Raw genomic sequence first — 24,269 nt, 5'->3', positions numbered from 1 at the left:
TCCACTGACATTCGATTGGTTTGCGATTGGTCTGCCATTTGGTCTATCTATACGCTAGTTTGCTCTACAATCATTTGCAGACAATATGATTCATTATTGAATCACAGAAATATATGATAAAAACATTTATTTAAAAGAAAAAATAGCAAATGCCACATACGCTTCAATCGTAATCGAGTCGTGATTGAATCGCAGTCGAATGTGAATCGTATGTCGCTTAAGTAAATTTAGGAGAATCGGGCCCCCGGGTAGGTACGAGAAATTGATTCCATGCTATGTTCATGTTGAAACAGCTTTTAGGCGCAGTTTAATAATTTCTACGCTGATGTTCGGAGACGACATAAACTTTGGCACGCCCTATAAATCCTCCTTTCGTATATTGACAAATCCTCTAAAAATTCTGACATTGATCAGACACATTGTGGACACATTGATAAATTGAAAGTAAATAGAAATACTTTAGAAATAATTTAATTTGGATTCGCTATAAATAGGTTAAGAACAAAAATATACGAAAGAAAATTATTTATTTACAAATCAAATAGGAAAATGAGAAGATAGTAAAAAATCCTTTATATAATTATGTAAGTAGCTTTTCTATACTAATATTATAATTATGAAGCGTTCGTTTGCTTGAACGCACTAATCTCAGGAATTACTGAACCGATTTAAAATATTCTTTCAGTATTGAATAGCCCATTTATCAAGGAAGACTATAGGATACATTTTATCCGGGTGCGTAGAGTAGTTTCCACGGGAAACGGGTGAAACTGCGGGAAGCAGCTAGTCTGTCATCACCATCATCATCCACCGAGCCTTTTTCCCAACTATGTTGGGGTCGGCTTCCAGTCTAACCGGATGCAGCTGAGTACCAGTGCTTTACAAGGAGCGACTGCCCTATCTGACCTCCTCAACCCAGTTACCCGGGCAATACCCCTTGGTTAGACTGGTGAAGCAGCTAGTCTGTAATATCCTCAAAATAAAATCCGTAGTCTACGGACTATGTGTACCTACATACTCCGCTCTGAAGTTAGTTATGAACCACCATAATGATTGGCGACAGTAGGTACACCTCTGAAATATGATATAGGTACCTACAGCTACTTATTCTATGAATCCGTCAGAACATTTTAGTACTAACTTATTCGCCTTTATACCAATAACTTATAAATTAACTATGAAATAATGTTCCTTGTCTATCACATGAGACCTTAAAATAGTAGACTACAATCATCTTCTGCCTAGCCCTTTCCCAACTAAGCAAGTTACGCTGGAGTCGACTTCCAGTCTAACTGGATGCGGCTGAGTACCATTGTGCCACAAAACGACTGCCTATCTGACCTTCTCAACTCAGTTACCCAGGCAATCCAATACCCCTAGATAAGACTGGTTGTCGGACTTTCTGTCTACTTGTAACTGCCAAAGATGTTCCAATGACCCTTAACGTGCCTTCCAAAACATGGAGGAACTGTTTACACATCAGAGTATTTTATTTAAACGCATTTTATTATATTAATGTACCTACTCGATAGGTAGGTAAAAAATAAGTTTTTATGCTTACCAGATACCTTTTACCAGATATTTTTCCCAAATGTAATTGAAAACACAAGCTTTAAAAACACCATAATCCTTATTTATTTAACGTTAAAAAGGATTATAAATATTGAAAATTAATTGAATTAGTGAAAGTGTAATTTTATTTTTTTAGATGAAAACGTTCAAAAATGCCGCGAACCTGTACTTATTGTGGTAAGTAGAAAAAATGTTTTTTGCTTAAAGGTAGTTGCACACTTACTTCACGCCAACCACCATGACGCGCTAACTCTTACTACAGTGCGCACCACTACTCAAGTCCAATGCGGTGCTAGTGTCTATATAACTGCAGAGTAACTAAATATATGCAAAAATAAATTGATCTACAATTTGCCGTCGGACGTGAGTCGTGACGGGGATTCTGCTTCTGAGACTTAATTGTTGTGACTTCGCCTCAGCGAAAGGTCACCGCCTAAGGCCCGGCGCTCATTATCGGCGTCGGCAAGGAAAGGGATCTTTCGGCATTTGTTACTACGATCATATATCATGGAATACCTACTTTATATATAATATCTACTTTATTGCCATGAAGTAAATGTATAATGCTTTTCATTACCTAAAAAATTTACTTCGTGGCAAAAAACTATAAATTTCCATTATATTATATGATCGTAGCAACAAATGCCGAAAGATCCCTTTCCACGCCGATGCCGATAATGAGCGCCGGGGCTAAACTCTCCTACTTAAATATGTGCGCCAAGTTTGACTGCTCGGTTTTTATAAAACCATAAAATACCAATGACTGAGCTATTTGCTTTGATCCCTCGCTCCTTAAATTGTCTTATTCGCATAGAGATTTGTAGTCATAGTGACTCTGCTGGTTAGATGCTTTAAAGAACATCGTATTTTGTAGATATTTAGAGTATAAATTGACTCACGGTCGATGAAAAGTAATTTTGAAAAGGATTATGTCAGTACATTTAGTTTGAAAATTCCAGCCTGAAATACTGTAGTTTGAAATTAAATGACCCTTATTTAATAATTTTAAACGTTTTTTTTAGCAGCGGGCCCAGGAAAGTTGCCTCATCCTCAATACAGTGTCAGTTTCTATCCGAACGCTGACAAGAAGCAAGCCATAGTTTGGCTCTGCGCCCTCATAGTATTCGCCTGTTTACTAATATTACTCGTGTTCATGGTACTCTTTGTAAAGAAATCTGAACCTACATGACAGGAAAAAATGTAAAATGTTATTGCAGAAAAAAATGTAACGTAATTTTGTAGGAAATTGTGATAAAATTCGTTAATTACATACGTATTGTTGAAAAAAGTAGTTTTTTTCTTATTGCTTTATCGCGGTTTTAGAATGCTCTCCCAGTCATAATTGTACCTCATATTATAAAGTATACGAGTGTGTATGTTTGTTACTTCTTCACGCAAAAACAACTTCTTTTTTCCTGAAGCGAAGGTGCCTCTTCTTTCGTGAAGGTTGGCCATCAGGCTTTTGGGTTTTTGTTTTATGTAGTAGGTATATTTCGCTAGCTTATAATAATTCAGACTAAAATATAGGCTACTTTGTATACAGGTGTGGGAACGAATGGCCTCAGAGCAGGTGAAACCGCTAGGAGAAGTTAGTACTTCTACCAGTTTTAGCACTTACAGATTGTTTTTAAACTTAACTTCAAAAATAAGGAGGTTCTCATCTTGACCTTTATGTATGTAGATATGTTTAAAAGCTTTTGTTACCTGCAGCTTTCTCTTACAGCCCAAAAAACTGGATTTCACTGTCAAAGCTGAGGTCTGAGGACTCTTAAAACTTTATTACAATGGAAAATCGTTTATATGGGGAAGATACTTGGTTAGGCAGACACATGGACATAGTTTACGTAGCTTCTTATGTTTTTACTGCCATTATGATTATTGTCATAACTGTCTTAGCTTATTATAAATGTACGAGATATTAGTTTATCTTTTTTCATTAAAAACTTTGACAAAGCAGCCCGAAGTTTCGAAGTTGGTGATTGATACACCCGTGCATTGGGAAGCACATTAATGACGGCCGTGCGCCTGATCTCTCTACGATGGTGTCGGATTGTCGTCCCATCGGGGTATCACAGTGAAGTGAACGAATAGGGAGTCAATTATTATTATTTACGTTGTTCCATCCACTCACCCTGATAAAGCTTCCAGCTTTTCTTAAACTGATTTTCCAGCTTTTACCCATGCATAAGTCCAGTACATAAGGTCTTCATGTGATAGGAGGAACTAATTTAGTAACTTATTGAGTCATACTTGAGCCTTGGTCATTAAATTTAATAGACCTCAATTGGTATAGGCGCAGGTGTCTAAAAAACACAAGCACAAACTTGACGCATAGCATAGCATCTGGGTATGAGTGAAGTTCCTCCGGGACTCTGGTGAAATAGTAGTGTTAGATGTTCAATTCAACTAAGGGTAAACAATCTTGATTTTTTACACAAATATAACGCAAATAAATTACTGCTTAAAATAATAATTCGCTTGATTAAGTTGTTGTTATTATTGTATTTACATAAAAAAATCATAGAAAATTGTTTATCTTTAATCAAATACCTAACCAAAATTGAATATAGTCGATATATATTTTCAACGGATTGTAGTAAAGTTTCTTTAGTTTAATGTTCACAGAATTAACAGCTCGGTAACAGCGGCTGGATGGAGAATCCAAAGCCTAAATATGGGGCTGGGCCATTTACCAGGTCTGGGCCAACCGGTCCAGCCTATAAAAACGCCTTCAGAGTTCGAGGGCCTTTGCACGGAGAACGCATGTGTGCAGGAAAACATATGGGCCTTATATGGGGCCTAGTCCTCGTTTTTATCCTGTGTTTGTTTGCCGTATTTATATTTGTACTAATTTGGAAAATGACTGAATAATAAACTTTAGTAACAGTGTGTTGCTGTTTTTATTTATAGTACAACCGCGTCCTAAAGGAACTTTTCGTACCCGGATAAAATATGGCCTGTGTTATTCTAGGATGTACCTAGTATTTTGATTTTCGTAATTTATGTTGTAGTTTTCGAGTGAATCAATAATACCTAAGCATAATCTTTCCTCTTCATAAAAATGGATTACAAAATCTTAACACAACGCATAGGGTCTCATGTGATAGTTGGAACATCATTAACTTCATCAATCAATTGTTAAATATACAAGTTTTAACACAATTTAGACTTTATCTAGTTTAAAATGTTAGCGTGTAAGTGTTCTGTAAAACTTGTTAACAATAGAGGCGTATCACTATTCCTCAATAAATGGGCGGACACTGAAAGAAAATTTCAAAAGTTCCTGAGATTTCGCGTTCAAGCACATGAAAAAAATCTTCAGCTTTCCTGATCTTTCGAAAAAACTCAAGAAATAATAGTACCTTCATATTAGAGATGTAGAGACACTATGCAACTGATGCATCAGAATAACAGATAGGCTCCTTTTTATCCTCTAGATAGAAGTTCCCTCGGGCCGCGGTTGAAACCACACGCGGAAGCTAGTTTTACATTCTGTAAAACAGTGGATACCTATATTGTATTATAGTTTCTGTAGTTTAATCTCCACAGAGTTGCATCACACTGGATGGAGGCAGGTCAAAGTCAGCCTCAAAAGCAAGCACCGGCATACAGTCCGCCCACAGGACCAGCCTATCTAAACGGCTTGAGGACCCGTGGGCGGTTACATGGCGAGAATACATGTTGTGGGCGCCACACACAGGTGTTATTGTGTCTTGGCTTCATATTAATGCTCAGTTTGGCCATCACGGCTCTAATTGTATTGCTTTGGAGGACAATTTAATACTTAGTTGAAGAATAAACGCTGTGTTGTTTGCTTTTTTTGGTTTCCTTTTTAGTTAAGTGTGGTCTTTTTCATTTGTATGCAAATATATATTGTATTTTTGCGCATCGGGGTGTCCGATTTAAGTATTTCATAGTCTGTCATGGCGTATACTGTGTAATCCTATCCGGTCCTATCCTTGCCTTGTTAGCAACAAATGTCGTATTTATTCACGGTTATACGAATGAGAAAAAATGGTAAAAATAGACCTGGTAACGATTATATTTGTACAAACTTTAGTTTTATCCAAATGCAAATCAAAACATCCAAAAGGCAATCGCAAATAGTGAAGCATCCGCATGGTGTGTTCCAACCTTTACAACTTTTATTTTTTTCTACGTTGGTAACCCCAACAATAAATAAAAAATCACCATCAATGGCTGCCGAAAGCGTGTTTTGAATCCATCTTTAATTTTAGTGAAATTTAATTAAAAAGCAATTAAATAAGTAGCAATTAGTGTTTAAATATCTAAGTTAGGGTATAATCTTAGTTGGGGACTATGTAATGTGTGTGTTTATAGTGTAGTAAAGTGTTAAAATTTAAGACAATATAGTGGCTTGGCAATCATGACGCAGTTTTTGCCACCCAATTTATTAGCGTTATTTGCGGCAAGGGACCCGATTCCTTACCTTCCTCCAGCCGCAAAACTTCCTCACGAGAAGAAACAAAAGGGCTACGATGGCGTCGGAGCATTCCTCAACATTTTTGAGGTTAGTTCAACAAAATACGATTTTGTATTCCGCATTCGGCAATTTGCAAAATTAATTAGCTTGATAAACTTGAATTTTATGAGGCGTGCTGTTTAGTTTTATCGTTTTGTTGCTATATTTGCGATGTAGAAATTATTGCAGTTATTTTTTTTTGTTTTGTCTGCATTAAAATGGTGCATGATGCTATTTAACCCTAGACCACTAACCTTCCAGAGTACCCTATTAAAACTAACCATTCGTCGTTTCGACGAACATGTTTTTAACGTGGTATTTTTAGGTGAATTATGCTGTTTTTATCTAAATTCTTCTGAACAATTAAATAACATAGGTTACATTTACAAATAAAACTACAAAAAATAAAGTAATGAGAAAAATTTATTCAAACTTAACATTTTTAGTAATGCACTTGGTTTTCATGAGATCAAAAAAACGTTATTCTTTGGAAAATTAACAAAAATATTTAAACAAAAAAAAAAATCATATTTTTCTCTTAAGTACTTATAGAACAAGATCTAAGTAATATAAAAAAATATATAAAAGCTATTTTTTGTCTGCGCAACTAGTGCAGAAATCAATCTTATGTTCACCGCAGATTGCGATGCTGCACTGTGAGTTCTCTGTGTGTTCTTATAGGAACATATACCGCAAACTTTCCTTTTTCTTATATTTTGACCTGTCGATACAGACTCATTTCTCGACGTTGACTGCACTTCGTCACGATCACCACCTTCATCATCAGTACCAATCCCTAATACATTTTGTATTTTCGTTTTTGTATGCGTGGGCATTGTGGGCATTTGCAGTCGTGTTTTGAGCCACGGTTTTACAAGTTGGGAATGCAATTCTTTCATATTATTACGACAGCTCATTATCTTTTGTCCCAGAGTTGACACAGTACAGTAATATTTTCTTCCGATAGTGGTTGTTTTGAAGCCATCACAAAGAAAACTGCGAAATAAAATATTCAATTTAAATATGAAAAGTGACACAAACACTAACCATTCATCGAAACGACGACTAAATATTGAATATCTCAAAAACTTTAAAACTTACCTGCCGCACACAACCGCTTTCTGAAAGAGCGCGAGAGGCACTGAGTTGACAAGTGGCGACACGATCACTGGCGCCCGCTTTAAAAAGATATAGCCTATTTTGTGTCGCGTATTCGTCGATTTGACGAAGGTTAGTTGTCCAGGGTTAAAGTTAAGACGTAAAGCGAACTACATTGTTCATCTTTTGTCTTTCACTCGTAATAATTAACTCATGCAACAATGCAACTAAGTTTCTTTATGAGAGACTGAAATATCTATATCTATACATATAATAAATCTGTAAAAAAACTGTGTCTGTACATTGAATATATTTAAAAAATAATAATTGGGTGGGGTTTAGAAACAGTAATGGAGCACAAATCCAAAAAAAAAATTCTGTCTGTTTGTCTGTATGTCTGTATGTCTGTATGTCTGTTTGTTTGTACACGCTAATCTTCGGAACTACTGAACGGATTTCAATGATTTTTTCTTTGTTGTATCAGTATTAAGCCTGGTCAACATATAGGCTATAATATATCTTCGAAACTTGAAGACCTGATGCAGAACTCCAACAGACCAACAAAACTATAAGAGATATAAAAATGGTGCCATGGCAAAAATTGTTTCATGTGATGAGCATTTTTAGTTGAGATAATAAATTTGAAGATCTGGAACACCTGATGTGGAACCCCAAGAGCCCAGCTTCTCTGTACCATATACAGGTATGGCGTTTTAGCAAAAGTTGTTCAATTTGATAAGCACTTTCTATTGACTTACACAAATTGAAGATCTAAAACACCTGATGTGGAACTCCAGGTGCCCAGCTAGACTATAGCATATAGAGGTATGACGTTTTAGCAAAAGTTGTTCAATCTGATAAGCACTCTCTGTTGACTTATACAAATTGAAGGTGTAAAACACCTGATGTGGAACTCCAGGAGTCCAGCTAGACTATAGCATATGAAGATATGACGTTTTAGCAAAAGTGGTTCAATCTGATAAGCACTCTCTATTGATGTATAAACATCGAAGATCTGGAACACCTGATATGAAACTTCAAGAGCAATACTACACTTGAAATGTATAGAAATGAATGTTATGAAATAGGTATGGTGAATCCTATCCTAAAATAATGGACACGTATTTTTCTTTTCTCTCTCTCTCACAAACAAATAATAACGAAGATACAACAACGCTTCGTTAAGTCACTGCTTAGTACAAATTTTACATACTTAGACGTGGCGTCACGAGCCCTCACTCTCCGACTTTGTTGCGTTATATCTCATTATTATTTTGTATGTCTCTTCCAGACCTCGGGACTACAGAGTTCCGAATTTTTGGGAGGCAAACGTGGGGCCGAAGCCAACACGCTGAAGCCCTTTTGAGACAACTTTAATGAAATGGTGACACAATACCGTCGATTATCCCTTTATACACTATAGAAATGAACCCAAGGACATTCACCGGTGGACGTCGTTAAAAAAAAGACAATCCCCGGTTCTGTGCTAAACTATTGCTAACTATTGAGGGAAACTACTTGGGCTATTTGTGATGGGATGTTAGTGGATGTCAATGGTACATGTAAAAATGGCAGGTGGAGACTCGCCACCTCACTTACTGGGCCCCCGGGAACCTGAAGCGTGAGGATACCTCGGCGGACTTTAAACACAGATTACGCGCTCCCTGTGCTTACCATGAGGCACCTACCCTCCGAGCAGGGCTACTAATCCTGCTCTAGCGACTCCACTCTGGACGGCCAAGCCAAGCCAGAGGCGTGAGACCTACCCCCGTCATGGTTCACTCCGACCGGCCGGAGATGGGGGATACTCTCCCTGGAGAACTCAGCATATAGTATAGCCCCGCGGGGTTGCTACTCCCCGTCATCAGCCTCAGATGTCCTGCGGTGCCTATATCTCATTATTATTGTCGTTATTATCTCAAGAGCCTTTGTCCCAATTATGTTATGGTCGACTTCCAGTCACGATGCAACTGAGTACCAGTGTTTTACAAGGAGCGACTGCCTATCTGACCTCCACAACCTGGTTACCCGCTCAACCCAACATACCTTGGTAAGACTTACTGGCTTCTGACTACCCATAACGACTGCCAAGAATGTTCAATGACAGCCGGAACCTACAGTTTAACATCCCCTCCAAATAACGGTTATTGGTATCCAAAATAAACGTAGAAAGTACATACGAACTTAGAAAAGTTGCATTGGCAGGCACTTGCCAGACCTGGAATCAAAGACGCACGCTCATTCTTGAGAGATTGGTTCTCTACCCACTAAACCACCACGACTTCCACTAAGTCACCACGACTTTGTCATCTATTTAATGTTTTTTTACGTAATAATACGTGTAACATTTTTGCCACATAACTTAAATGCAGACTTATTAGAATCACTACTTTTATCCCTATGATCACGCCTATTGCGGTTCAGTTCTCAGCGTTTTGTTTAGTCCAATTTAATTAAATATATGGAACGTTTCTAATGTTTATCCGTATTCCGTTGTTTTCAAGTCAACGGGCCCTTAAAATTCAATATCAGACGGTTCAGATCTTTGATTTTGCTGACCCCGTAGTCGCTGGCATAAGGGACAGGATCCGCGTACGAAGTCGCGGGCAGAAGCTAGTAAATAATAAATGTTGTATGTACTAAACTATAAATTTTACACATCTCATCTTTCAACCAACTGTTTTGCCTTCCTCATTCTCTGAGGCTATTTTTAACCAGGTGCTCAAAGTAGTATTTGTATGTACTGTATGTTGAGAGTATGTAAGTATTTGTATATGTCACCGTAAGATTACAAACATCGTTAGATTACAATCTATCTCGAGAGATTGTAAACTGTCGAATTATTGTAAACCGTAACACCTGATTGCAATTTAACGCATTATTTTTCGCTATATTATAATCTATCGATGAGAAATTGTCAAATTGTCAACTGTCCGAAAGCTCTCCCTGATTGGTCCATTGACATATAACTATAGGGACAGGAAATGTCACGAAAAAAACCTGCACACCTACAGTCTGCAGCATCGAGCTTAGAATTATAAGGAGACGCCGTGTTGTTATTGACGTATCTATAGTTATATAAATATGGGCGAAATATGAAACAAACTATGCAACATAGTTCTCTCTCACTCTTTCTAAGCAGATAATTATATTTGAAAACAGGGACAACAATATTTTTGTGGTTGCGTGAAATGGTGACATTTATTTTTGATATCCTCCTGTTTGTAGGTGCGTGCCATATCTGGTACATATGTCATGGTAGTTGTGCTGTCAAATAGGTGCTCTTCGTGACTTATTTTTGCTATTTTATAGAAAATCACTCGTGTTTACTTTTAAGACTTTACTATTTCAATAGTGAATTTATCAACGAGTATGCCTACGTGTTGTATCGTGAAGTGTGGTGCAAGTAAGCACAAAAATCAAGCTGGATTGTCTTTACACAGGTTAGTAACCAGTTTTTGCTAGATTCTACATAAACTAATTCACATTGGATAAAAAATATGTTACGGAAACATGAATTGATGGTGAAAGTACTAATATTTAAGTTTATTTCTGTATAAAAAGCTATATTTAGAAATAAATGTTGTTTACAATAACATATCATATTGGCATAGTGCTGTACAGTTGTCATAACTGTATCGATATAATATCCACTTTTATAATTCAGCTTTTACTAATTTTAACAACAGAAGTTACTGTTCCTAAGACACTGAGCCCTCAGAGTTGTGTATTATGTTGAATAGAACATCTCTATTTTGTTATTTACTTAAGTACTATCTTTTCATCGCGGTATTACTCGCGTTCCGATGGATCTAATTCCGTACCCGAACAGTAATAGCCTATGCCCACCGGGTAAAGTGTAGCTTTCAAATCGGTCAACTTGTTTCGGAGCCTATGCAATCCAAACAAATAATCAAAGTATAGATAAGTTCAAGTTTTGATGTTCTTTAATTAAAAAAACATTTTTTGCAGGTTTCCTATACGAAATGATTTAAGGACAAAATGGTTAGAAGCTATTGGTGAGGAAAATATTAATCCCAGACATAAATATTGGTTTGTCTGTTCGCTTCACTTTGAAGATAGTTGTTTTAATAGAACACTGGATATCTTAAGATTACGTGACAACTCTGTTCCCACATTATTTTTGGTAAGTCTTAAGATAGTTTTTTTTTTTTTTTGTTAGACAAATCCTATGTAATTACATTATTAGTACAGTATATCTCTCCGTTCAATCGTTATTAAAGGAATATTCTTTTTTTCAGACACCCAAAGAAGGCCCCCAGGAGTCGTTGAATAGCTTGAAAACGATTGTAAATTATTGTATTTTTTTTAAGACAGTATCTACTTATGGCGTTTCTTGCGGATTCTTCTTCATAAGACCGAATCTTTGGCAACCTGCAACTAGTCTGACGTGAAAGAACTTTCATAGGGCTATTTGAAATAATAAATAATTACTTTGCCTGTGTTTTTTTTTTTTTTCAAAGGTGAAGAAATGACTCCTCCCATTTGGTTGATGTTGTTGAGGTTATTAGTATCAGTGAAGTTAATGTGATAGTTAGTTCTATGACGAAGAAATTATTTATACTAGGTTATTTTTATGCACCCAGTAAGACTCGTACGTACTTCTAACTAGAATACAATATCGATATTTGTTGAATCCGGTAGTGGTACAACCCTAGTAATGGCAGCCATTTTAGTTACTACTGCAGACTGTAGGTGTGCAGGTTTTTTTCGTGACATTTCCTGTCCCTATAGTTATATGTCAATGGTCTGCAGTAGTAACTAAAATGGCTGCCATTACTAGGGTTGTACCACTACCGGATTCAACAAATATCGATATTGTATTCTAGTTAGAAGTACGTACGAGTCTTACTGGGTGCATAAAAATAACCTAGTATAAATAATTTCTTCGTCATAGAACTAACTATCACATTAACTTCACTGATACTAATAACCTCAACAACATCAACCAAATGGGAGGAGTCATTTCTTCACCTTTGAAAAAAAAAAAAAAACAGGCAAAGTAATTATTTATTATTTCAAATAGCCCTATGAAAGTTCTTTCACGTCAGACTAGTTGCAGGGTGCCAAAGATTCGGTCTTATGAAGAAGAATCCGCAAGAAACGCCATAAGTAGATACTGTCTTAAAAAAAATACAATAATTTACAATCGTTTTCAAGCTATTCAACGACTCCTGGGGGCCTTCTTTGGGTGTCTGAAAAAAAGAATATTCCTTTAATAACGATTGAACGGAGAGATATACTGTACTAATAATGTAATTACATAGGATTTGTCTAACAAAAAAAAAAAAAAAAAACTATCTTAAGACTTACCAAAAATAATGTGGGAACAGGGGGTCTACTCTAATTCAACGAAACGAAACTTCGATATCGAACGAAATTCAAACGAAGTTTCGTTAGTGACCCTACTCTATTTCATTTTCGGATGCGCATACGAAGTTCGGAACCATAGACAATTTTCGTGAACGAATGGAATCTATGATATTGTGTGGGGCTTTTATGATGTCGACTAAACTAAGTTACGGTTTTTACTTTAACTTGAAATTATTAAACTTTTCAGCTTTACTTATTCATGTAACATTATAAATGTGATTCATTTCATATTTCTTGTAATATTCATGCAAACAATCTAAACTTTCAGGCAAAAAATATATTTTCAACTACTTTCGACTCGACACTATAAAAAACCCTTTGACAGTCATTGCTAACCAACTAATTTGAAGAGTACTATTTCATGCCAAAAATGGGTAATCACGGATGACAACCAAAAATAGCTACATAATACAATCTAATCATAACAAGTCGACTTAAGATTTTTTGTTTGAATACTTTGATAAGTTTTCTGAAGTGTGTTTCTCAAGTGTCGTATTTAATAAATCATGTTTCCAAGTGCTTTTATGCCAAGGTACGAGTTCCCTAAGGAAGTATTATGTCGTACTTTACGTACTCCGACTTCTACGTACGTCTGCTGTATTTTGGTTCACAACAAGTTTTGTTTTGGATTTAAAAACTTCGTGAGTAGATATCATACTAAACAAATGCAATATTTGGTTTCGCTCTAACACCATTGCCTTTTCTAATACTAATCATTTATATTTTCAGTTTAAAATGGCTCCATATACGGGGTTCGGCAAATCCTCAACAAATCGAAACCGTCCTCAATTTCCTGGACGAACATAGAGATTTAGCTCGCGGGAGATTGAATAGTTGAACCCAGCCAGGAAGATAACCTGAGAGTCCAGCTGTAAAAGCTGCCTAAGTACCACCACCATTGACACAAAAATGCCGACTTTCACACCTTGTAAGTATTTTACTGTGGTATATTGAGTAATGCTATTGTAAATAAATTGTACACAATATAGATAACATTTTTTTTAGTGTATTTATAAGAAATACTCTTCATAAAGAATACAGATTAACATTATACTATTGAATAATGATTGCATCTTTTTTATTATGTTTGCATATGGTATTAAATGGGTCAAGTGTTAAGTTGAGAACTTTTTGTTGTTACTTAACCCGTTCAAGTGTCTTAGCCATATTTTGTTTACGCTGTTGTTCTGAGCTATTGACTAAAATTGGAATGTTGTTTTGCAGCCTCTCGACATACACACTCTACAAGGAGACTGCCTACTACTAGGAGATTACAGAGGATGTGCCAGCACAGGTGTAAGAAGCAGATTGTATCAATATGAAGAGGAGCGTGCACAGAGAGAGACGGTGCAAAACGCAGAGCTTGCAGGCATCAGGGGCGAATTGGCAGGCATCAGTCCTACCCTGTTGCAGCTGCATAACACAATAAGGGAATATGTGGATAGGAATTAAGATTTTGTTAGTGTTTTGTTAGTCATTAATTGTGTTTAATATTTCTTTGTTATTAATTTGTAATGTTTAAACAGGGTAATAGTAAATAAAACTTTAAGCATATAATTTATTCTTTTATTAAACTCTAAAGGAAATAAATAACATCATGTCAAATACTTAAAATCAATAAACATACATATTTTCTGGAGCATGTTATGATGTGCTTGAGTAGAACTTTGTCCTACCTATTCCTTTCCAAAATGTGCACTAACAAAGCTCTGCAAAGTTGTATCTGCCTTCAAGAGAATCTTCAACAGCTTTATCTATCGGTGTCATCATATGCTCCCTTAGAGAGAATACCCAGAGTCACCTAAAATACACATGTATATGAAAATATGTGAATAACACTACTACACAATATTAATAATATAAATGTGAAAGTTTGGGGTACCGCTTTTGTCCCAACTTGTACAAATATATTCAAAATGCAATAAAGTTAAACATACCTGTTGGAATATACGCATGATGTACGTATAATACCTCCTTTACAAATATCCAAGATTATATAAAGCATACCTACTTCAATCATTCGTCAAACATTCAATCATTCAATGTTCACTTTAATCGTACGTTCTTACATTCGAAATATAACAGTCGTTCAGGATACATGTGTTTTCTTTGTCTCACCTGCACCCATATCCAACAGGTTATGGGCCCAGGCCGTTTTCTGTAGTTAAAAGTAATACAACAAAAATTTTAAATTCAGTGAAAGAGTGTAAATTAAAATTGCATTAACAATGAACAAAATATCACATCTTATGACGGTGTTATTTCTGCGTTGCTAGGTGATGAGCAACTCAATATGGTTTCTGTGAAGACTACGCCTACTACTAGACTACGACTCGATCATGAATTGTATAATAATAATGAGACCCACATGAGACCCACACTCAAAATAAAAATAATTAGTGCTCTCGCTGTGGCGGCATATTGGGCTGACAAAGTGTAGTCTCACTATAAGACATGTCATCGACACGAAAGAAGAAGAATAAAAATAATTATCAACCCGGAAATTCAATGCATAAAAAAAAAATGTATTGTGATCATTGCGGACGTCGGAATAATTTCAAAAAGGACTGCCGTCACTTAAAGGGACTGCAGCAAAATAATCAATGGGTGAACTTCAAAAGTCTGCCAATAACATTGAATACTGCAACAATGACCAGGACGGTTTCATTTTTATGATTTCATAATGTAAATTGTCTGCTAATTATGTAGAAAATAATACTGTTTATTTTCTTTTAGATTCTGGTGTGACAGATCATGATGACATATATCATATTGAAAAAAAAAAAAATTAAAAGATTGACAATGTAAAAAGGTTTTAACCTCGTACGTCGAATTATCCACACCATTGAAGATCGGTGTTGCTAGGAAAGGAGTTTCAATCCTGGAGTTTGGTAAAGGGTAAATCGAGGTAACAACATAAATTCAAGGATCAATTGATGACGTTTTATATTCACCGGAGGTACGTTATAATATGCCAAAAGACTGGTATGTCGGTAATTTTTTTTTACATTTATGGTAAAAATAATAAATGTTTTATGACAGGTGAGAACATCAATCACTAATGTTTTTTTTTTAGTATTACTTTTAAACAGTAATAATTCTCTGAGTAATTTAAATTTTGTTGAAGAGAATCACCAAGACTGTGTAAAAGAGTATAAATAATACGGCATAGTACTCACTTAAATAAACAGAAAAATCAAATGTTCAAATATGGAGTTGATGAAAATAATGTTTTTATTTGATAATTCTGATGAATTATGTGAACCTTGCATATTTGGTAAAAACCATGTACTGTAGATGATAAGAACTATTTTGCTACGTTTATAGACAATTTTATACATTACAGTGCAATATCACACTGTTATATATTTGATGTACCTACGCTAAGTCAGAAGTGCTGACATGTTTTCAAGATTTTGTTGCTAAAAGTGAAAATTTATTTAACCATAAAGTAAACTAATTTATATTGCGATAGTGGGCGAGAATATCTTTCTAATGAATTTAAAGATTATTATTGTGTTTGTAAGGAATAACTTAGGTACTGTTTAACAGTATCGAATAGCCACAACAAAATGGTGTCGAGGAGCGTATGAATCGTACGTTAAGCGAAATGGCTCGACCATTGGTTACAAGTGCGAAATTATATAAAATATTCTGCGATGACGCTATATTAATATACATATTTAACAAATAGACTACCCACAAAAGCGCTCGCCAATAATAAAACACCATACGAAACATGACACAATCAATACCGAAAATACGAAACCGAAAATAAGTCATTGACATTTAAAATAATAATGATGATTCGGTTCAACATGTTCATGATAAAACTAAAGCCTCGAAAGGATGATGGGTAAAATTGGCCGGTATATCCAATGAAAACCATTCGCATATCAAATGATAGCTTATACCCTAAGCTACATTTTTTGTTATGGGCAAAACCTTGTGAACCACCGGAGAACGAAGATATAACACCTGATAGCATAGGACAACCCATGGACTTGAACCACTTCAGTGCGTATGGGAGGGATGTTTAAGTGCATTATTATTGTCAATAATTGTCAGAACGAGTCACAGAAGGTGTCTGTGCCCATATTTTCCAAGTTTATTGAAAAAAAAAGATTATTTAGCAGGTAGTATTTACCACTTATTTTGTACGTATTCCGTCGTTCTGGTGAGTCTAACCGGCATAACCAATGAAAACCATTCGCATATCAAATGATAGCTTATGCCCTAAGCTTCATTTTTTGTTATGGGCAAAACCTTGTAAACCACCGGAGAACGAAGATATGACACTTGATAGCATAGGACAGCCTATGGACTTGAACCACTTAATTTTGTATGAGAGCGATGTTTAAGTGCATTATATTATTGTCCATATTAGTATGGACATATCACACAAGGTGTCTGTGCCCATATTTTCCAAGCTTATAAAAAAAAAGATTATTTAACAGGTAGTATTTAGAACGTATGGTGTACGTATTCCGCCATTCCGGTGAGTCTAACCGGTACATCCAATAAAAATCATTCGCATATCAAATGATAGCTTATACCCTAAGCTTCATTTTTTGTTATGGGCAAAACCTTGTAAACCACCGGAGAACGAAGATATAACACCTGATAGCATAGGACAGCCCATGGACTTGAACCACTTCATTGCATATGGGAGGGATGTTTAAGTGCATTATTATTGTCAATAATTGTCAGAACAAGTCACAGAAGGTGTCTGTGCCTATGTTTTCCAAGTTTATTGAACAAAAAAAAGATTATTTAGCAGGTAGTATTTACAGCGTAGGTATGGTGTACGTATTCCGCAATTCCGGTGAGTCTAACCGGTACATCCAATAAAAACCATTTGCACATCAAATGATAGCTTATGTCATATGCTTCATTTTTTATTATCGGCAAAATATTGTAAACCACCGGAGAACGAAGATATGACACTTGATAGCATAGGACAGCCCATGGACTTGAACCACTTCATTTTGTATGGGAGGGCTGTTACGTGCGTTATATTATTGTCAATATCAGTCAGGACGTGTCACAGAAGGTGCATGTGTCCATATTAAAAAAAAAACAGTTAGTATTCACAACGTAAGGTGTAACTATTCCGCTGTTCCAGTGAGTTTAACCGGCATAGCCAATAATATCCATTTGCACATCAAATGATAGCTTATACCCTAAAATTCAATTTTTGTTATGGGTGGAACATTGTTAACCAGTGCACTGGAGAAAAAAGATATCAGTCCTGTAAGCTTACGACTGCCTATGGAATTAAACTACTTTGGCACGTATGGTATATAAGGAAAACCTATCTTCTTATTATAAATAACGTAGCTTTTCCACCACTGAAAGATTTTTCAAAACGGTTCAGTTAAGTCCTTAGCCCATTTAATGCAAATACTTGTCGTGAGTACTTGCACAGACATCGTCTAATGGCCAGGATAATACATCTTGGTTTGAAATATAATCCTGTGGAATTGGAGGTGTGCTGGCATCAATCTATCATCACCAATGCCTGTCGACTGTCCTGGCTAACAAGCCTGACGTGCCATATGATGAGAACTCTGTGAAAGCTGACAAACAACTTAAATAACTTTATTCTACTGATTAAACCCCTCATGTATCCTTGCGGACTTGGCCACCCGTTTGGTTACTATTTATGCATCACTACATAGTATAAGACAAAGTCGCTTTTCACTCCTTATATCCCTACGTCCCTTTGAAAGCTTAACTCTTCCAAACTACGCAACGGAGTTTGATGCGATTTAATAATTCGACAACCCAGGGCCGACTATCCTGGTGCCGCAGAACGAGGAAATATATCTCCAATATATCTCCAATAATGGAAATAGTATACGGTGGTAAAAGTAAAAGTTTTTAAGTTTTGTTTTGCTATTAAAACAATTATGCCTAGTTAAGACCGATTTTTATTGATAGTCTACCCTAGGCTTATTTAAATAAGTGATAAGTTGACTAAAATACATCATGCAATGAATTTTTCTTCTATATATTTTATTTTAACAAAAAAAATGGTACGAGAAGTATAACTCTTTTGTGCCCGACTGTACTTATTTCCGGTCGATTCTTGACATGAACTGTTTTATTTCAGTAACTGTAGGGTATAAGCAATAATCTAATTCACATTAGAACGCTATTGGTTATCAGGCCAGGGTTCATACAAAATTGCCCATCATCCTTTGACGAAAAGTCATTTAAAGCCATATTAGTTGGTTACGACCAAAATGGTTACAAACTATTTACCTAATACAGAAAATAACCAATTCCCTATTGCGAGGGATGTTGATTTGATGAAAGAAAGTGCTTGCGGCACTAATAACCGCGTAGACAAGCACTGCCACAATCATCTGTCCAAGATGCTCTGTGGCCAATGATGATGATGATTTGATGAGTTGTATTTCTATAATACCTGTTCAAATTCCCGCCTAAATTAACAAGCACGATAACGACGATAAATCGGCAAAGTTAATAGGCAACAAACACAAACATAATCATTCCCCTGATAATAGCTCAGAAGCTGGACCTTCATCTAGCAAACTGAGACGTAATACAAATAATTCTCAAAGTACCCCAATAGATTATAAAAGGATTGATGACCCATTTTTGCTTATCGCTCACAACTGTTCAATCACTACCATGCACCTATTGTGACATTTTTAGTGGGGATGATTCTAGTATACATATGTTGAAAACCACAAAAAGTGAAATAGAGTCTAATCATAGAAATAATACTTGGACTCTCATAGCAAGACCTAAAAATTTTAACATAAAAAGCTCAAATTGGGTATGTACAATTAAAAATAACGAGTTGGGTAAACCTACATGGTATAAAGCCCGATTAGTAGCTCGTGGTGTCACTCAACAATGCTTACAAGATTATAACGAAACGTTGACTCCAGTAGCTCAAATATAATCTTTCCAATTTATTTTAACTCTTGCAAATCAGTTTGATTTACATGCCCATCTTATGGATGTAAAAACCGCCGTTTAGAAAGGCATTATCAAGGAAGATATCTATATGGAAGTGCCTTATGTACGCAATGCGCATTCAATGCTTAGTACATGACCAAATATTTGTGCTGCTATAGGTATTATAAGTCAGTATCAAAGTAAAATTAATGAAGTTATGGAAGTGGTTAAAACATCTTTTGAGATACATAAAAGGAACTCTTAAATTAAAGCTCACCTATGTGAAATGTGATTACAAACAACTGATGGCAGGGTATGCAGATTCTGATTGGTTGAGGCGACGTTATTGACCGCATAAGTACAACAGATCACATATTTAAAGTGTTTGATAATTGTACAATTTCGTGGAATACACGGAAACAAAATAGTCGCCGGTTCCTCAACAGAAGCTGAATATATGCTTATTTGAAGCTATAAGAGAAGCTATTTGGATAAAATCATTATAACATAGTTCTATTCTGATAAAACAGACAATGATGATATATGAAGTTAATAACAGTTGTATTAGCATCGCTAATAATCCTACAAATCACAAACGATATTGTGACGAATTTAGTTAAGTTTTTATGTGTTGATTTGTGTGATGTGATGTGATGTGTTATTTATGTGTTTTTAGTTTAGTTTAGAATTAATAAGAACCCATCTGCCGCATTAGGCACGTCCTGTAAGGGTAGATGTAAGGTTGTATATGTAAATAAATAAGTAAATGTAATAACAAAATACCAGACAACCAGGCAACAGTCTGGAACTGAATGACATGAGGTTTAAAACTCATATATAAAAAAGCCACACTTTTTAAGAAAGCATATTATAAGTTGGAACATTAAGTTCAAGATAAAAATGCTTAGAAATGTGGTGGTCCTGCTCCATAGGACATAACAATATCTAATTAATAACCAAATTAAAATTTTACCAGCTAGTAAAATTGTATTTTTCCTTTGACTATTTGTCTGGTGACAAAATATGTACATATAAAAGTATTAATTAATGTAAAATATGTGAATGTTTATACTTATTACAAGATAAGTTACAAAGTACATTAAAAGATTCATATCATGTTTAATAATTATTCTTATAAATGGTATTTGACTCATGCATTTTCGTGAAACATGAAAATTTGAAGCATGAAGCATTTTAATGGTAATTTAATTCTCATATGTTTTTTGTTTGTGATTCTACATGACCTTCGCATGCTGTTATTGTATGTATCAATACATATAAACTGTAATACCATACTATGTATTTAAAAAAAAAAAAAGTAACCATGGAGTTACTTGCCTCTTCTTCTCCATAGGAAGCTACTGTTGGAATGAGCAACTAGAATCAAACTTATTTATGTTTTTAATTTTCATAAGTGCTTGTTATGGTCTAAATGAAGTAAATGTTTTGACTTTGACTTATGATGCAAAGTTTTTAGAATTAAGTTGAACTTAATGTAAATTTTTGAATAATTTCAGTTCAATGATTTTATTTAGAATGCTATTATGTTTATAATCTAAGCTGTTGATCAAAGTTATTGTAATTTGATATGCAGCAGGTACTATTTATGACTGTATAAAGTGTATGTAAATATTGCATATTGTCCTATACTGCAATGTACAAATTGTATTGTATACTTTATATATCAAACAATGTTTAAGGTTCTTCTAACCTACAGACAGACATGTGTTGCTGGGGAGTTTGTTGCGCCACTTCTTCTTCCCAGTAAAAACACATAGGAAGTAGTGAAAGGTGGGCGTTTTGGGGACTGTCTTTTATAAATTCCTGACGTTCAAAAGGTGCTGTTTTGCAGCCAAGTTTGGGTAAACGATTTTTGACTTATGATTGTATAAAATGCTTGTACATTTGAGGGGGGCTGTTGGAATATACGCATGATGTACGTATAATACCTCCTTTACAAATATCCAAGATTATATAAAGCATACCTACTTCAATCATTCGTCAAACATTCAATCATTCAATGTTCACTTTAATCGTACGTTCTTACATTCGAAATATAACAGTCGTTCAGGATACATGTGTTTTCTTTGTCTCACCTGCACCCATATCCAACAATACCTAACAGATAAACTGTTTCATTCTGGAGACCCTCCAAGTGGCTTCTAATATCACACTCTCTCCAAATATAAGCATCATGTGTGTTGCTCCACCAAATGACACATCCACATTTGTTATATAGTATCGCTGTCACATAATATCTGGAAAATAATAAAGGATTGATCAGCATCATAATAAACAACAGTCAATGCCTCAATTAAATCATTAATGTTTAGTTCTTATACTTACAACTTGGGTGTTAAGAGAATGGAAATATTTTCGATTCCAGAAGGTCTAGCAATTGCAATGTGCATTGTTTGGAGGTAATAAAGGCACGAATTCCTGGCACAACCCTTCGAAAAATTGCCGACTGAGTCTGTGATTTCCTACAAACTCTACGTCGGGAATTTCGCTAATATTTAATTGATTGCGCAAGCACTGCCGGTTCCTTCTTCGCTCTACATGATCTTCACGTAAAGCTGCTTTGATTAAAAGCATTATTGTAGCCTTTGCCAATAATTTTCACACAAAATTCACAAAACGAAAAGTAACACGAAAATCAAACGATAACTCCTTTGGTTTCGTTGAATTTGAGGTTAAAATTCCGAAGTTTCGTCTGTCAAACTCAAATATTCGTTCGTAGCATTTCGAATTAGAGTAGGTTTATAGACAATAAACGTCAAACAATCTTCGTTCGTACGAAATTTCGGAACGAAATGGAACCGTGGTAAGAAGTTCGCGAAATTTCGTACGAAACTTCGTTTTTCGGTGAATTAGAGTAGACCCCCAGAGTTGTCACGTAATCTTAAGATATCCAGTGTTCTATTAAAACAACTATCTTCAAAGTGAAGCGAACAGACAAACCAATATTTATGTCTGGGATTAATATTTTCCTCACCAATAGCTTCTAACCATTTTGTCCTTAAATCATTTCGTATAGGAAACCTGCAAAAAATGTTTTTTTAATTAAAGAACATCAAAACTTGAACTTATCTATACTTTGATTATTTGTTTGGATTGCATAGGCTCCGAAACAAGTTGACCGATTTGAAAGCTACACTTTACCCGGTGGGCATAGGCTATTACTGTTCGGGTACGGAATTAGATCCATCGGAACGCGAGTAATACCGCGATGAAAAGATAGTACTTAAGTAAATAACAAAATAGAGATGTTCTATTCAACATAATACACAACTCTGAGGGCTCAGTGTCTTAGGAACAGTAACTTCTGTTGTTAAAATTAGTAAAAGCTGAATTATAAAAGTGGATATTATATCGATACAGTTATGACAACTGTACAGCACTATGCCAATATGATATGTTATTGTAAACAACATTTATTTCTAAATATAGCTTTTTATACAGAAATAAACTTAAATATTAGTACTTTCACCATCAATTCATGTTTCCGTAACATATTTTTTATCCAATGTGAATTAGTTTATGTAGAATCTAGCAAAAACTGGTTACTAACCTGTGTAAAGACAATCCAGCTTGATTTTTGTGCTTACTTGCACCACACTTCACGATACAACACGTAGGCATACTCGTTGATAAATTCACTATTGAAATAGTAAAGTCTTAAAAGTAAACACGAGTGATTTTCTATAAAATAGCAAAAATAAGTCACGAAGAGCACCTATTTGACAGCACAACTACCATGACATATGTACCAGATATGGCACGCACCTACAAACAGGAGGATATCAAAAATAAATGTCACCATTTCACGCAACCACAAAAATATTGTTGTCCCTGTTTTCAAATATAATTATCTGCTTAGAAAGAGTGAGAGAGAACTATGTTGCATAGTTTGTTTCATATTTCGCCCATATTTATATAACTATAGATACGTCAATAACAACACGGCGTCTCCTTATAATTCTAAGCTCGATGGATTGGTCAGTCTTTTTGTAAGATCGAGAGCGATGTAGAGCGGTCAAATTGTCAACTGGCGTAGAACGGAATGCATCTTGCGCGCTGATTGGTAGAACGTCAAAAAAGACAATGTTCTTTGCAACTCCCGGTGTCACAGCTCTTTGACGTGCAAAAATAAGTGACGGTTTAATTTTTTATAAAATCAAAAATTGTACTTAATTTTGAAGACTCAAATTACACACAATTAAAAATTTTATTAAAAATTGAAGTTAGTGACGAAAACGAATCGCTGCAAAACCGACTCCACGTAGTCTTGTCTGCCCTACCCCTAGAGTGCAATTCAAAACCGCGTAGGCGCGGAGGGGCGAGGCGGCCTGCGAGCTGAGGCGCAGGTAGTTTCAGCGCTCGCCGCCGCGGCTGAGGCTGGCCGGCTCTGCCGGCCAGCAAGCCGAAGCTGCGGTGGTGAGCGTGAAAACCATCTGCGACGATAAGCTCGCATGGGACCGCCGGAGCCCCGCAGCGCCGGAGCCGTGACAGAAGTTATGCTTGCTGCATGTTGCATGCTTACTTCCATGCTGGGTCAATTAATATGGGATGTGTTATATTTTAAACAAAAAACTCAGTAGGTACGAGTTAAAAAATTAGAAGGTAAATAAATATTTTTATGATGTCATTTAATAGTATTTAAGAAGTTTACTGTTAGAATGCATGCTACAAATTTAGATGCAAAAAAATAACCATCATGCTGAGTTGTATTTAGAGTGGAAGATAACTCGTGGCTAAGATAGTATTATTTAGATGCTCGACGCTTTAT

At 35.6% G+C, this 24,269-nt stretch overlaps 1 protein-coding gene and 2 long non-coding RNA genes across 4 annotated transcripts in view; 2 read left to right on the top strand and 1 right to left on the bottom strand.

Annotated features, from left to right (window-relative positions):
- Positions 1-5,749: 5,749 nt before the first annotated feature.
- The window catches only part of LOC124644419 (U1 small nuclear ribonucleoprotein 70 kDa), a 31,520-nt gene continuing 13,000 nt past the window's right edge, over positions 5,750-24,269 (top strand). For both annotated transcript variants that reach the window (XM_047183761.1, XM_047183760.1), the window contains exon 1: positions 5,750-6,103. In XM_047183761.1, the coding sequence (XP_047039717.1) occupies positions 5,960-6,103 (144 nt within the window). In that variant the 5' untranslated portion in view covers positions 5,750-5,959. The remainder of the gene's footprint in view (positions 6,104-24,269) is intronic.
- LOC124644421 lies at positions 12,514-14,486 on the top strand. The gene is made up of 3 exons (XR_006986058.1): positions 12,514-13,188; positions 13,277-13,475; positions 13,772-14,486. It is a non-coding gene; the product is annotated as an uncharacterized LOC124644421 (long non-coding RNA).
- Positions 14,100-22,356, bottom strand: LOC124644420. The gene is made up of 3 exons (XR_006986057.1): positions 21,827-22,356; positions 21,599-21,738; positions 14,100-14,348 (listed from the first exon to the last, which is right to left on the bottom strand). It is a non-coding gene; the product is annotated as an uncharacterized LOC124644420 (long non-coding RNA).

This window comes from Helicoverpa zea, chromosome 30, assembly GCF_022581195.2.
Source record: "Helicoverpa zea isolate HzStark_Cry1AcR chromosome 30, ilHelZeax1.1, whole genome shotgun sequence".
Taxonomy (NCBI): Eukaryota; Metazoa; Arthropoda; class Insecta; order Lepidoptera; family Noctuidae; genus Helicoverpa; species Helicoverpa zea.
The sequence above is the reverse complement of the archived record's forward strand: the minus strand, read 5'-3'. Positions and strand labels throughout refer to the sequence as shown.